The following is a 15622-nucleotide window of genomic DNA, read 5'->3' as shown; positions in this document are numbered from 1 at the left end:
CTTTCTTCTATCACAACACTCCATATCCCCCCTCCAATCCACATATCCAGTACACTAATCGCACCTTTCTTCTTCACAGCTGTAAGCTATCCTACTCTGCCCGTTTCATAACCGACACTCTCTCGCTCCCTCAACTCGCCGTTTTCACTGTTCTGACCGAGCTTGTCCTTCCTCAGACCAACATGCCTGCTTTGAGAAAGCAGGATTTGCCCTTCCCAGGGTCCAGCAACGCCCCGATCGAGTCCCAGGACACTGCCGACATCCCTTGCGACGAATGGCACTTTTCTCGGCGCTATGGTCGCGGTGAGCGGCGCTATGATTTCGGCGGACGGCACTATCCTCCCATCGTTTCGAGAACTGGTCTCGAGGCCGAGAAACATCCTGTGAAGGAGAATGCTTGGCCCCCCCGGGTGGTCGAGTGGGCCCCTTCTCTCGACCTAGCCGAAGAGTCGAGACACGACCGGCTGGCTGCCATCGAAATGGCTGCCATACCATACCCTCCTCGACGAATATCCCGCTTCAATGACGAGCAAAAGGCTCGAAAATTCCTGACTCGCTTGGCCCGAGAGACCATTGCGAAGAAAGACGCGCAGACCCCCTGGGAGGTCGAGTGGTTTGAGAGTTGGAAGAGTAAGTATCTGAATCTACTTGATCAACATCTATTCTTGTGGTAACCATAGCTGCTGCGAAGTACAGAACGTTGTTGAGTGTCGAGGATACCCTGGTTAATGATTTGGTAGTGTCCAATACCTTCCGCATCATGTCACCAACGTCCACACCAAGAAAACCGCCTTACACCAAGAGACGCAACTGGTTCTGGGATATGCCATCTGTGGAGTCTGAATGGAATGTCGAACCTTTTTCGTACAGTGGCTCCACCCATAAGCTACTTGCTGGAGTCGATGCCGCGCTATCAAAGCTCATCGAGGAAGCCGTCGACACGTCGGAGAGCGAGGACACAGTCGAGGTGGACGAAGACTACGTTGAAGTTGCTGCGGGACCGTCAGTTGCCTGCTCGGTGGAGAACGATTGGGAGCTTCTGGAATTGCTTTGATGCTGTCATCATGAGCTCGATCAGGTCAGTTCGCTCCCAAAATGCCGCCTATCGCTGGCTAACAACTGATCAGCCTCCCTTCAGAACAGGCTTTCGATGCTCTATACGACACACACCATGGCATTCACCCTTTCATCTCGGCAATTCTTCTTCGCTTACACCTGCAATGTCTACACATCATGATGCCTTTGCATCCATCTCAGCTACATGCATAGCGGGTCTTTCAAAAGTTTTGTGGCCAATTTTTACGGCAATGAATGCCAAGATGCGAGCAGCTGGCGGTTCGCTTAGCCTTGGTGACTTATGTCCTTGCGTGGCAATGGACCTCTATGGTAGCTCGATATCACCATAGCAAATACGATGTTGCTTCACCTTCAACTTCTTAAGGTCCAGAGCAGTAGATATTATCGAGTTGAAAGAATAGCTCCATTCTGGTGCCTGAGGCGTTGATTTGTGGCCGATATCACCTTCGTTGTAACTTTCAAGTCTGGTAATAAGCTAGCCTACTGCAAACTGGCATGTCATCTGGACATTATACCTATGTTTGACCCATTCTACAAGAACGTATATTGAGAGGGAGGTGACACGAAGGGCCAGATAGGCTACGAAGGACCTAAGCATCTACATCTACCTTTTTCGAGATTCAGCACTCACTCACGATTGAGGGCTTGGGAATGTAGCGTGATAGTATTTGCTATGATAGTGAGGATCTACCATAGAGGTCTCTTGCCATAAGATAGCACCATCAATCCCACGGAGCACACCAAGCCTTGAGCTCTCCTTAGCTCACATTAAGAAATCAACTGCTGTAAAAAGACACCAACCGCTCTCAAAGCACCCGCAATGGCTGTAGTCGAGACGGGTATGTAGCCCCCGTCGTGTGTAGCTATTTTGGCTGTCGGGGCGAGCTGGTGTCGAAAGAAAAAAATATGCTGCTGTAAAAGCGATCGTCGAAGGGAAGCTCGAAGGATCAGCACAGACTTGTCCTGATGGGGGGTCAGCCTATTGAAAAACGTGGTTTGGCTATCTGTGATTTCTAGGACTGACCTTTTCGAGCTCTCATCAGCGTCGCCCGAACATTCAAATTTCCTCCCAGTCGCTCATCTCCATCTCATCCACATCCACCTCCACGAAGTCTGCGTTTTCATCCACCTTCACGTAGTCTTTGTCCTCATCCACCTTCACGTAGTCTTTGACCTCATCCACCTTCACGTAGTCTTTGTCCTCATCGGCCGGCTCAGTGCGCTTGTGACACCCGTAGGCAGTTTTGTTTTCTTTAAAGACAGTCGTGCTAGGTCTATCGCCGCACACTGGACGCATGGCCGCCTCCATTTGGATGCAAATCCGGTCTCTCCTATCCTGCTTCTCTTTGACAGTCATTGGCGTGTTGTTCTGGAGTGGGGCCATCGTGATGGGATGTGATGTTTGTGGGTTGTGGAAACAGAGGATATTGTGCGTTTTCGATTAGTTTTGGAAGCAACACAATCCGGGTGATAGGGCTGAACTTTGATGTCGCTGGTAACCATCACCAAGACACCAACAACGACCCCAAGTCCAACATACTCTACCTCATTGTCCTCGGAAAAAGGCTAACATGGCTATGGCCACGCATTCCACACATTCGCGACGCCCTGGCATAGCGGTGATGCTGCACGTTCTGGCATGATCCCAACCTGAACTTCCTGTACAGCAACAAGCCTTTGGGGTGACCTACCTCAGAAGTACTATGATCCAGTCAGCAGATGAGTGATACGGACTTAGCATGGCGGCCTCCACCCTGAAACTCTTATGGGCTCCAACTGGAACGTCTCCATTTATGTGAAAGAAGCGGGCTTCCTGTCCAGCGACAAGCTTTCCCTTCGCCTTCCAAGCTTTCGGGATGACTGTAATCATAGCTATGTTGGTTGTGCATTAGGTTCTGACCGTCAGCTTCCTGTAAGTTGAAGTCAGCAGCCCTTGGCTCCTTCCACAAAGGCCTAAGGACTGTCTCCATATTGGTCAACAATGGAGGGATGCTTTCAAGGTGAATGTGATTTCTAGCCATGTCTATCTTCGATTGCAACCTGTGCTGACCGTACGAGTATGGTCTAGAGCTTGAACAAGAATGAAAAAAGGCTATCGAAGAGCGTACTAAAGCCTATCAAGAACTCGCGAAGCGAGGGACAGGACGAACGACATTTCAAACACACTGAAGGCTCTCCCGGGAAAGAGAGGGGGGGGACGAAGGCTGTTGGAGAGCGTACGAGCTCCACGAATGACTCACGAAGAGAAAAACATCAGGGACATTTCCCACAGATGTCGGCTATCTGAAAAAGTCGACCGACGCAGCAAAGAGGGAACAAGATCAGGAGGGTTGCTTCCTTCCGAAACAAGGATCGTGCTCCACTTCAGCCCGCTCCCAGTCGAACATCGTTCCCTCCCAGCGCCCCAGACGACGCAGCGCTGTAGCGTGATCCAAAAAGAGGTCGTCCATCTGGTCTTGGATGTTGCAGTATTCCGATATGTAGTTCGATCCTTCGTACATCATCGGTCTGACTCCGAAGATCTCCGTGAAGTGATCCACCGTCACTTTCAGTGCATCCCGTATCGCGTCGACCTCATTGGATAATTTGGGTACGTGATTTCGGGGATCCGAAACATCGACAAGTGGGTGCATGAGCGCTTCTTCTTCAGTCATGGCTCGAAGAAAGGGAACCTCCATGCAACAAAATACAAACCGTGGAGGCGCGGCGTCGCTCACCTCCGCTGCCATGGACTCGTCTTCTTGATTGTTGTTGTCCTCGACGGAGTTTATGGGTTCGTCGAAGAATTGATTTAGACCCTCGGTCGTGGCAGAATCTAGACCGGCAGCCTTTTCGATCACGGCCTTGTACCTCTTCTTGGACTCTTCAGATGTCCCCTCCTTGGCGCGGCCTGGCTTTGTACCGAAATTTGGTAGGCGCATCTTCCCGATTTCAGCTTTGGTTAGATCGCGAGAGCCTCGAGTCGAGTTATTGATCGGCTTCACAATACCCTCGATATAGCCTTTTATCTTATCGGACCCCTCACGGGTATCCCAGCTGGTCGCTCCAGCGATTTCGCGAAAGTGGCGGGATCTGCCGGAGAAAGTGCTGGCCTTCGAGAGGGCTTTGTACTTTGTGACACCTTTTTGAATGGTCACGGTGAAGGGGGGCCTACGAGCGAAATCTGGTTAGGATTGTAAGGTGAGAATTGATACCGCGACTCTTACATTCGAGCCCTGATATCTTCATATGCCATCTCGCTGTGAAGACGAGTGGCGGGCTCCATGTAACCGCCTTCGAAGGCGGAGGATATTACTAGTGGGATCTCACGAAAGTTGCGGACTGGCGTACGCCAGTAGTCGATGACGAGTGAGCCTTGGTGGTAGAGATTGTTGAGTGGATATACTGGATCCTGTCGGTTGATGCGCTCCCACTCGAACATGACAGGGGCATAGTGGGGTCTATGCAGACCCCAATGCTGTTCCACCGCGTTAAAGCAGGTGAGGTTGTAGTTTCCTGTACCTCTCTTACGAGGGAAGGCTGACGAAATTAGCCCACGTATGATGTTTAGCTCGTTGGAAAGCTTACCATAGCTACCTTTGAGATTTTCACCACGACTCAGATCTGCCCTAATCCAATGATGGAATGTGGCTCGTTCTAGTGTCCGTCAGCAGATTTTCCCGAACATCCGGCCTTCCCTATACTGACCTGATATGTAGGTACCATCTTTCTTGTATGAATACCATAGGTTCCCTCTTGTATCGAAATGAATCTCTCCTTCCTTCGGGATATCCACTTTTGGTTCCAATGGCACTTCTTCCTTGTTCTTGCCCTTTCTTCTGGACTTGAGAAGAGATTTGGGTTTGGTCTGCTTCTCAGCCTTGGTAGTTCGCAGGCACTTGTCGTCCTTTCTGGCTTTGGCTTTCGTCTGACTTTCGGCTTCTCCTTTGCCCTTTTTCTTAGCTATGACGTACTTTCTGGGATTCGCAATCCCCTTCCACCGCTTTTGATCATACTGATACTTAGCGTAATCGGACGAGAAGCATGCGTACTCGTCAGTATCTGTGTGAAAATTTGAGTCCTCATTCTCGTCCTCGTCAGATGTATGGTTTGAGTCCCTGACTGAGCCAGCTTCGTCAAGGTCATAGCCATCTTGTTCCTTTTTCTCTTGGTTCTCGTCCTCAGACGAGTACACATAATCTTCATAACCGATGTTCGCCATAGTCGGACTTTGTCAGCGAGCAGGCTTGACGTCACAGTTATAAGGGTGCAGAGAGGCCTTTTAACGATGTCAGATTTGTTTAAAGAGGCCTTGAAAGCTTTCGCTCGATAATTAAGCAGCCGGATGAGAAGTTTGAATTGTATGCAGTTCAGAGCAAATGTGTGTGTGGCAGTGTTGTCGCAGTGTTGTACCGAAAGCGAAATACGAGTACGGAGTACTAAGAGGATTTGTTTATCGATTGCGTCACACGCAAATCACGGCGAAAGACAAGGAACCCCGGCCTTTAACTCCATAATACGGAACTTGCCGGCCAGCTTTGCACCCGCTATTGCACTAGCAGTCAAAACCCAGCTTTTCCACCACACAAGGGGGCCATTTCCTATCCAGTCTAGCCGTATTGGCGTCTCTCAAGCTCAGTAAGTATCCTCAGGCTTTGATAATTTGCAGAGAATCATGCCCACAAGACATGGCCACGCCGGCTTGCCATACTGCCCTGATTGAATGGCTGCCAGGGTGCAAACCCCAACATTCTTGCATTCCTGAGCTTCTTTAGGCTCCACATCTCTTGATAGCGGTGCAGGAATAGGGGATCATGCCAACAGAATAAGGCAACCCATGATCATAAGGGACTTATAGCTGATTCACTCGGAAGGCTAGATCATCCCTATTCATCTCGATCATTAATTAGATTGGGGAGCGCATATCTGATAATTCATGGCTGTTGCAATGGTCCACATCCGATCTCCAGCGAAGCTTCATGGATTGCATACCGGACAACTTGCTTATTGTCTCCCGTACGTTCTCTTCCGGACAGCAGATTTCAAAGGCTCCATGACACTTAAGTTTTATTAATGTGGAAATTGGAGCCTGCATCATGTATCTTTGTTTCGGGAAACAACCTTTCAATCGAACCAATTTTCTTTCAACTTGCGCGCCCAACTTGCGAAATCCGACCCACCGAGCGGGCTTCTTCCCTGTGCCCTGACACTTTTGCATGGCAAATAACCCCTCAAACTTTCGGATCATGGCTCTCCACAAGCCTAAGATACACATTAATGGGATATTGGGAGTCAATCAGAGAAGAGAGGTGAGGTTGGAGTCTGCGCCACAGCGACCCGCTCCCGCGCACATCGCTTAGCGCGCTTCCAAACCAATGGTTCACAGCTGAGTCAGAGATTTTTACATTACTAAAGTGTTTTGCGGTGGCAACCTCAGGCCGATATCTCACTCGAAACCTCCTTGTCCCACAGCTGGCTTATTTCTTGGATACGAGTAGCATTAGCAACAATCAGATGCTCCTTCCTCACGTCCTAAACCCGACGCCCACCTCTCATTACGATGTCTTACGCCAATTCCAAGAACGACTCGACGAAGGACTGGCATCAGGAGAGTACAAGCCGTTTGTATGGCCATATCGGGCTTTTGGCCCATATTTGCTGATACTCTACCTGCTCCTTCCCCCAACGAATTCAAAAGTGGTCTATTACGCGCGATATCCACTTTTCGCTCTTATTGTGTACTTGTCTGTGGACTCCATTCTGAATTGTAGGAGCTCTATGGTGACGGTGGGGTATGGCATTGGATTACTGAACGCATGGGCGGTGTTGTGGAGTGCGACCTTGATCATTTGGAATGATGCTAGAGGAGAATTTAGGAGGATTAAAGGGCATGACGGTGCGGATGAGAGTTTGCTTGTTGATCAAGCGGAGGGGGCCACGACGGGAGCTGAGAGACTGATGGACGGGGCTTTGAGAGCACGGCGCGTTGATGGAGAAGCCATGGATTCTTCCGGCTCTCCGTGGGAAGAAAGAAACAGGTCAGATTCTAGCAAAAGAGAAATATATTTCTGGCAAACTCTCCCCCCAACGTTTCGGCACCGGCTAGACTGGGTCTGCGATCTCGTCTCTAACTTCCGTGGCGTCCGCTGGAAGTATCAAATCTCCGGCCTTCCACCTCCACCACCGCACATTCAATCCTCGCTCGAAGACCCCTCTATAGCATCAACCGACGCAAGATCTCTTCTAACTCGCACCGACCTCATCCGACGTGATGTCCCAAGATTTCTACTGTGCCTGATCGCCCTAGATGTTCTCAAGACAATTACGCTTCAGGATCCCTATTTCTGGGGCCTGCCGCCTTCGACACCATCGCCATTTCCATACCCGCGCCTTTTTCGCATCTCGCTGTCATTAGCATTCGTCTACGCGTCTCTCCTCGCAGTTTTCCTCCTCGCTCCTCTCGTATTTGGAATCCTCCTGGGTCCCAACAATATAGGCCAACACGCCTGGCCCTGGCTTTACCCTCCCTTTTTCGGCTCCCCAAGCCAAGTATATCGTAAAGGTCTAGCAGGTGTTTGGGGTCAGTGGTGGCATCAGCTTTTCCGCTATGCGTTCGAACAAGCCGGAGAATTTGCAGGCCGGGTAACAGGTTGGGAGAAGAAGTCGCAGAAGGGGACGCTGTTAAGGGTCGCTGTAGCCTTCGCCTGCAGTGGGTTATTACATGCTTGTGCTTCCTATACGACACTGGGGGATACAAGGCCGATCTACGGCTCTTTTATATTCTTCATGCTGCAGCCGGTAGGGATCATTGCACAGAGAGCGGTGAGTGGCAGGATGAAGAGTGCGGGGTTGAGAGCGAGGATCCCAGCATGGTTGAGAGAGATAGGAAACCTGGTCATTGTGGCGCTTTGGTGCTACATTGTAGGGCCGATAGTTGCGGATGATTTTGCGGCGACTGGGATCTGGCTTTATGAGCCGCTACCAATTAGTCCAATGCGGGCCTTGAGAGGAGATGGATGGTGGCGTTGGGGAGGGCTTTGGGCAAGGTGGTATTCCGCAGACAGATGGTGGCGAAGTGGGCTGGTGTGCTAGGCGAACTGCAAGTCGTTTGAGATACAGTCATCGTCGCCACAAATGCAAATGGCAAGGCGTGGCGGTTCTTGCATCTTGAGGGATCGAATTCCCAACTACTGGCATCTCTTTTCGATCGGCGATGAATACCCTTCGATGTCGCTTTTCTTTGAGGTTTGAAAATATACCGCCCGATCCTCTTAGCAACAAGTAGGCTGCGGCTTTGTCCCTGACAATGTGGTGGTTTAGCAGGCTTCAAGCCATAAAAATAACGTACATAACTTGGCTAGAGATCCTGTTGAGCCTCCGTTGACGGCATTCAATCATCTTCTTCCTCTTCCTCTTCCTCCTCGTCCGTATCTGGGTCCAGGTTCAAAATTGGCATCTCAAAATCACTCTCATCGCTATCCTCTTGCTGTAAGACAGGCTGTCTACCTGACACAGCAGCAGAGTCTGAGGCAGAGACCTTCTTGACGGCTTGCGCTGATCCATCAGTGTCCAGGACTGCGGGATCTGCGGGCTCTGGTCCCAGTGGAGTTTCCTTTCGTGTTTCATCAAAACCCACTCTTGATCGCTTGCTAGCCCGTTCTATCTCGATTTGCTCTGTCCCATCGCCCTCAACAAATTCTAGTGTGCCAAAATCGGAAATTTCCTCCCGATCACGCTTCGTTGAAGTGTAGGAGAAGGCAGACGTGAGTTCCGGCAAGCCTGTTGCTGTAATCTTGGAATCAACCGTAGGCTCTGTGCCCGGAGCACTCTTTTCCACAGCACCTGGTGTAGCGTCTACTTGTGCGCCGCTTTGTTCTACCGCGATGATATTCTTGTCGACGTTGGCGTTCTTATTGATATTTATCGAATTATGATAGAGTCCGTCGGAATCGTCGATTTGAGGGTGATCGTACATGTATGTGTCCTCTTCCTGATCTGACTCCATCTCTTCCCCATCGCTTCGCCGAGACTGTATTGGAGGCATTTGGGGCCGCAGCAGGGCCTCTACCTCCGAGGCTTCCGGGTGCGCCCTCGCAAGTAAGGGTAGAATGCTGCTTGTCTGCTTCTGTCCTTTGCGTCTGGAAGTTGGATTCATCACACTTGCCAGCATCGCTTTCTTGTTATTTGTGATTATGGCCGTTCGATCGATTTGGCAACGAAGAGAGAATGGAAGGTACGCGTTGGGTAAATTCATTAATGTCAGCGGTAGAAGCTCTTGTGCCGCTTGGAGTAAATTGGTGGAAGCACTCGATAGGTCCACCTCATCTGTCGCAGGCTTTAGGTACGAGTCTGCATTCGTTGAAGATATGATCCCATTTGGATGTTTTTTCGTTTCAGGAAACCAAGCTTGTCCACTCTGCACTTGAGATTCAACAGAGGGCAAGAGGTCCTCGCAACACATCCTAACGCATCGAGAGAGTGACCTTGCGTGGGTTCTAGGCAACGAAGGCCCAAATGCGGTGAGGATCTGTGACACCAGCCCATATGCTGCTCTTCGAAAATCATCGTTTCCATATTGGCTCTCCAAGGTCCATAAAAGCTGCTCCATTATTGTGGAAGCTATTGCTGCAGAGCTATGACCCATACGCGAAATCATGAGTGAGCAGACTCCTATTGCTGAGATCTGAAGCCGAGGCAATCCGACCCATAGCCCCTCGCGCTCATCCCTGCCAATCTCGAGCTTTATTCGTGGGTTCCTCCCATTCCCTGGTGGAAAAATCGAAAATACCCTGTCGACTAAGTTGAGGATATTACCTACTGGAAGTGATACAACCGCTGCATTAGCAGAAGCTAGAAATGCCTGCAATGTGTGCAGAAGACCGTCAAGTCTCTCAATTCCAGCATGAATCCCAGTCCAAGCAGGCAAAGCCAATGGTGTTGGCTTCCGGTCGTTTACAACATCCTCGACCGGATTTGAACCTGCAACATCATACTTCGCTATCGAAGATGTCCAATCCTCGATCAATGACCGAAAAACCTTGTCCCCTGTCCTTTGCACAGAATCAATCAGAGCGTCGAGAGATTTTGCCCATTCTTCCCCAGCCGTATTCTTGGGTCCGGAAACGTGGAGTAAGACAAATAAATGTCGGGCACTTTCGGATATAGATGCTGAGGTGAAAGTTGGGTTATTTGCATTTTCAAAATTTGAGGGTGTGGGAGCAATCAGCGGGTGCGTCAAGGACTGTATCTGCGGTACGAATGGACGGAATGATGTCGGGTGGATAGCGATCAGCTCGCTTAATGCATGCAGAACTACATGCAGAAGAAGTGGGCTCTGTTGAGCTGGCTTGGGCGAGGGTGAGTATTTTGTGAGATTCAGACATGCTGTAATGAGTCCTGGCAACGAAGGTGTGGTGATCTCCCTAACCAGTGACTGATGTTCGTGCGTAAGTAGGAAGATTCTAGTTATGGTGATAATGCAGAGCTTCTTGGTGCTTGATGAATCGTGCTTCTGCTTTAGATATCAGAATACATCACGAGGCTACAATTCAAGATACAGCCTGTCGAGCGGGACCGATATAAAAACGAATTACGAAAGGTTCGATATATACCCGGACAGGTGACTTACTCCGAGAATGCTAATAAGACCTCTGACCCATGCCCCTGCCCCCTGCAAAACGTTCCAACCTCCAACTTCGACTGTGGCTTTAATTAAGACCACTGCTGCATATCTAGCTTCTGGGCTCTTGTCTTGTAGTAACGCAGAAAGCTGAGTTTTAAGTTTGTGAATTATTACTGCGGATTCTGGTCCACCCGCAACGTAGCCTTCCTTAGGAGATGCAGCGAAAGCTTTAACACATTGAGCGATTGTAGTTGCCAGATAGGGAGCAACGTGTGGAAGTTGTTTGGAAGGCGTAGACGAGAGGCGCTGGGTGACCACTCGCAGTGGATTGAACGCATCCTGGGGTGCCATGATCGTCTCCTTGTGAGCACCTCGAATCGACTAAACGCATCATCTAGTGCTTTGCCCTTTCTCATACAAGGTTGCTGCGGGTCAAAGGACAAAAGCTGGAAGAGAGAGATTTTTGGCTTGGCGCTCAGTATTGCCGTAGCCAAAAATACACGTAATCAATCCCACCATGGTTGGCGCTAACTACTAATGGGGGAGTTCGCGCTCTGACTTTGGTGAAATTTATCAAGAATGAGCTCTCTACCCACCCAATTGGCCATTGGTAGAGAGAGCACTGCCTAGCAAATAGGCGGATTCTAGTCTCATGGGGCCATGCTGAGCGTCAGTATCGTCTTTCGATCGCCATGTCAATGCAGCTGACGAGAGATTCAGCAAAGAGAGCCAGACAAAGCTCGGCACTATCTCGATCTTCTCGATGCTGCTCGTTGTGACGGCCACTGGCAGGAGATCACAGAGCTGACACGGAAGGTTGGGAAGCATGCGCCCCAACGCAAATGTTCGTATACTCTGCACAACCTGCAACGTTTCATTCATGTTCTCGCGCGTCACGTTGATGAGAGAAAAGCTGAACGGCGCCATCTCTAGGCCTCATTCTTACTGCACAGACCGAACGCCGCATAGCTGAAGTATCCGGCCGACCTATCACCTCTTCATCCGCGACCGCTCTGTCCCAGTTGATACCCCCCCTACAAGCTGCGACCGAAAAAGAGAAAGCATTCAATGAAGACGCATTCCAAGCACAGATATGTTTGGGATGGATACATTCGATTGTTGGGGACCCCACCCTGGCACTTTCGATTCTGCCGCCGACTTTCGATCGAGTCTCTGATCGCTTGAGCCAAGATGGAGGGATCACCGCGCGCTGGACACAGGTGTGTATCATCAAAGGCGCCTATCTACGTGGTACGTATGCATGCCCAATTTGGTCAGACAGGAACAGTTGCTCAAGGAACCAGGTCTCTCGCTGGAGGAAACGAACAGTCTGGGGGAGGCGATTCGGACTTATGAGTCAATGCTGCCGTACATCACAAGCCTACCTTCCACATTTGCAAATACTCCGGAAAATCGGTACTGGACAGAGAGTCTTCTTACTCGCCACTGTATGCTTTCTAGCCGTCACGTTTCAGCCAACCAAGTGTCACCTTCGATACTGGCAGTGCCACCATCGAGGGTTCTTGCACCCTTTCGCGCGTATTCAAAATATTGGGATACCAAAAGTGCGTCAATCACGGGTACGCTTTTCAAGGCCGGTGACCGGCATAACTCCTACATGCGTACATGGGGTCATTATTACGACACGTTATCTATCTTGTTACAGCGTGAGACTACCCAGCACGTCTTCGACTCCAGGTTACAACAAGGCATAGAGCTCAAGAAAGTCGAAGCCACCTATGAAAGTATTCTTCTTAAAGAGACCTCATTTCCAAGGGCAGATGAAGCCAATTCACAAATTGAAAGCTGGGTCGATCAGGTAATGGCGAATTGGGGGGTTATGTGCGGTCATACATGGCAAGACGAAGAGCTTGGAGAAGGGGGCAAAGCTGCTTTAGGCCGCGGAGTGCTTGACGTAGGTCGCTTTCTGTATAGCAACAGCTTTTGAGGACATGGTATTGGTCCACGAAAAGGAGCGCTAACAGTACCGTTCACAGGTCCTCTATCGAGCAGCTACCAAAAGCTTTCACTCAACAAGGGTACTTCGCCACCTTTTCATTGTACATGCAGCTATAGCAGAATTTGATGTTGCTACCAAAGCACTCGATTCTTACCTGCAGATACTCGTCAAGGGCAAAGCAAGAGTGGAGAATTCTGGAGAGCCGGAGATAGGCCTCGACGACGACGAAACTTCCTTAGCCACAGCCGCTGCAGGTATCAAAATGCTGTGCACTTACGGACGGCGAAAGGAAGCTAAGAGGGCCTTGGGTATTGCTCATGTTACAGACAATTGGCTTCAAAGGTTGCATTCAACTTCATCGCCAAAGCCTGTTGTAAGTGCCGAAGATGTACCTGAAGACTTGGTAGATCAACAAAAACCATCCAGACCTCCTGTTTCAGGGAAAGCTTTGGCTCTTGGATACCATGCTCTAGGTATCAGTCAATCCTGCTGGGCGCGGCTGACTTACGAGACTGCATCGCGACCAGACCTACAGGCAAAGGCGATAGCTGACTTCCGAATTGCTTTGGATCCTGAGTTTGGAGAGGAACGCAACGTCGAATTCCTTTATTCACTTGCGTTCGTACTTGCGGAGACCAGAGATTTGGATGGTGCTATCGCCGCCACCAAACAAGCGTTGTCTGCTAGCAGCCGTGGGCCCAACACGAACGGGGTTTCTGCAACAGATTTCGCAGGTGACAGCGTTGAAGACGGATCAGACTTTGATCCAGACAGACGAGGACTCCTGCTTAGATGTTGGCATCTTCTAGCCCTGTTGCTTAGTGCGAGGCAGAACTTCTCGACAGCAATAGCTTCCTGTGAAGCAGCTCTCGAAATATATGGGGGCAAAGCGATCCTTTACGGAGACCTCAAGCTACTGGACTCGCTGAAAGACCTGGAGTGGTCGGAAAGGAAGAATATCATAGAAGTGAAGATGACCCAGCTTGCACTCGCAGAGGTTGTGGACGGCCCGGAGGAAGCTGTCAATGCTAGTGGAGAGCTACTAGGTCTCTACACCAAGCTTTTTAAGTCCCCAGATAAGCCACTTGAAAGAGTGATTTCATCTCCTGCAAACACCAATGGGACATCGACACCGCGAAGTTTCAGAGCTAGCGTTTTAGGCCTACCATCTCGAAAGAATACCGGCAGAGCTGAGAACACGAATTCAAGCTCGTTGCCATCTTCTGAAGCCACTGACCAGGCTATTCAGGCGCCGACTATCTCAGTAACCAGTGACACGGCTTCAACACTGCAGGATTCGAACCATCACTCACATTTCCTCGGGCGACATGAATCGAAGAAGCTCCGCAAGCGCAACAGCCGAAAGAGCATGGGCAGCATCCGAAAAGGTCGAGCTGCAAGTCCTCCCAGGACCTCTACAGCGGATGGATCTCGAAAGCGCATAAGCTTAGGTCTTCCCACAAGACATCGACACAATAAAACTACACCAGCAGATGGACATGGCGATGGCTCCGTCTACGGGGACGGCAGCTACGCTTCCGATGAAGTTGGCGTTGCCATCTCCCACGATATGCCCTCGATGCCTTCGTCTCCAGCAGCTGTATCCGACCCGCCCAACCCTCTCCACTTCATCCCCTCAGCGACTGCAAACATGGACAAAAAGAACCCCAATACCTACCCTGTCGCCCCCAAGCCACCACCTTCTCAACGCCAACGCCCTCAGCCGATAACCCTCCACAAGTTTCCTCCCCTTGCAGAACCACAATTCTCTCCGGCAGACCAAAGCCGCCATACTCTAACCCTCCTCACAAAGATCTGGCTCTTGATAGCATCACTTTACCGCCGCGCCTCCATGCCTACCGACGCTCAAGGCGCCCTCTCAGAAGCCACCACTCATGTGCAATCGATCGAAACCTTTATATCGAAACGCGAAGGCAGCAGCGCTGAAAACTTTGCTATGCCAGGCTACGGTGGGGTTAAGTCCTGCGGCGAGCTGTGGGCTGACGTGCTTGCTGAACGAGCGGCTTTACACACCTCGCTGGGAAATGTCGACCAAGCGTCGGCGGCATACGAAACGGCACTGGGACACTTCCCAGATCACGCGGCCGCGACCGTCGGCCTCTGCAACATCCTTCTAGACGCCTACTCCGCCTCACCTCCCACTGTCACCCCTGCCATCCCAGTCGAACCACCACCCTCGACGCCCACGCTTGCTTCCCTCCCTCCCCTGCCCTCCCAGCAAATTAACATTACCACCCACAACAACTCCGACAGCACCACCACACCAGATCGACTATCCAGACTTGCAGCTCGTGATCGAGCCTATGGTCTCTTATCCGCACTGACCAAGAGTGGAACGGGGTGGGATAACAGCGAGGCGTGGTTTGCGCTGGCCAGGGCGTACGAGGAGGGTGGGCAGGTGGAGAAGGCGAAGGAGAGTCTGTGGTGGGTTGTGGAGTTGGAGGAGGGAAGGGGTGTTAGGCGGTGGGGAAACATCGTTTAAATAATGATATCAAGAAGGGAAAGCGGGATGGATGATGAACAGTGAAGACTGGAACCGCAGGATTTTGACGCACCATGTATCCAAAACCCAACCCTAACGTTGCAAATGTTACCTACCACCTACGCCTGTACAATCCACAAGCGAGCGACGAACCATCGAAATCATGACACCGGAAGCAGTGACAGCAGTCCTCCTTCCTCCAACCCCTCCCGCCTACATCCATCCATCCATCTCCAGTACCTAAAGCAAAAACAACCGCATTTCAACCAATCAATCTCAAACCCACCTTACCACCTCATTACCACCACCTTACCACCACCTTACCACCACCTTACCACCTCATTACCCCCTCATCACTGTCGCAACAGGGCCGAGAAGAATCAACACGATCCCAACCAGCCTCAAAGCATGAGAGCCCACAAAAAATGAAAATCAAACATGCATTAGATACGAGTTAAGCAGCTCGGGAGAGCGATAATAC

At 50.6% G+C, this 15622-nt stretch overlaps 5 protein-coding genes across 5 annotated transcripts; 2 read left to right on the top strand and 3 right to left on the bottom strand.

Annotated features, from left to right (window-relative positions):
* Positions 1 to 182: 182 nt before the first annotated feature.
* HO133_000486 (uncharacterized protein) lies at positions 183 to 1054 on the top strand (the record flags this gene model as incomplete). Its single annotated transcript, XM_037291425.1, has 2 exons — positions 183 to 630; positions 681 to 1054. The coding sequence occupies 2 exons, from the start codon at positions 183 to 185 to the stop codon at positions 1052 to 1054; spliced, it is 822 nt and encodes a 273-aa protein (XP_037152860.1).
* Positions 1055 to 2134: 1080 nt separating this feature from the next.
* On the bottom strand, positions 2135 to 2461 carry HO133_000485 (uncharacterized protein; the record flags this gene model as incomplete). The annotated part of the gene is made up of 1 exon (XM_037291424.1): positions 2135 to 2461. One exon carries the CDS (start codon positions 2459 to 2461, stop codon positions 2135 to 2137), a length of 327 nt encoding a protein of 108 aa, XP_037152859.1.
* A 937-nt stretch (positions 2462 to 3398) lies between these two features.
* HO133_000484 (uncharacterized protein) lies at positions 3399 to 5278 on the bottom strand (the record flags this gene model as incomplete). The annotated part of the gene is made up of 4 exons (XM_037291423.1): positions 3399 to 4227; positions 4284 to 4596; positions 4645 to 4713; positions 4765 to 5278. The coding sequence occupies 4 exons, from the start codon at positions 5276 to 5278 to the stop codon at positions 3399 to 3401; spliced, it is 1725 nt and encodes a 574-aa protein (XP_037152858.1).
* A 3168-nt stretch (positions 5279 to 8446) lies between these two features.
* On the bottom strand, positions 8447 to 11029 carry HO133_000483 (uncharacterized protein; the record flags this gene model as incomplete). Its single annotated transcript, XM_037291422.1, has 2 exons — positions 8447 to 10570; positions 10685 to 11029. The coding sequence occupies 2 exons, from the start codon at positions 11027 to 11029 to the stop codon at positions 8447 to 8449; spliced, it is 2469 nt and encodes an 822-aa protein (XP_037152857.1).
* Positions 11030 to 11869: 840 nt separating this feature from the next.
* On the top strand, positions 11870 to 15141 carry HO133_000482 (uncharacterized protein; the record flags this gene model as incomplete). The annotated part of the gene is made up of 3 exons (XM_037291421.1): positions 11870 to 11898; positions 11957 to 12593; positions 12676 to 15141. 3 exons carry the CDS (start codon positions 11870 to 11872, stop codon positions 15139 to 15141), a joined length of 3132 nt encoding a protein of 1043 aa, XP_037152856.1.
* Between the last annotated feature and the right edge of the window lie 481 nt (positions 15142 to 15622).

Source organism: Letharia lupina, assembly GCF_014066315.1.
Source record: "Letharia lupina isolate WasteWater1 chromosome Unknown contig_10, whole genome shotgun sequence".
Lineage (NCBI taxonomy): Eukaryota > Fungi > Ascomycota > Lecanoromycetes > Lecanorales > Parmeliaceae > Letharia > Letharia lupina.
The sequence above is the reverse complement of the archived record's forward strand: the minus strand, read 5'-3'. Positions and strand labels throughout refer to the sequence as shown.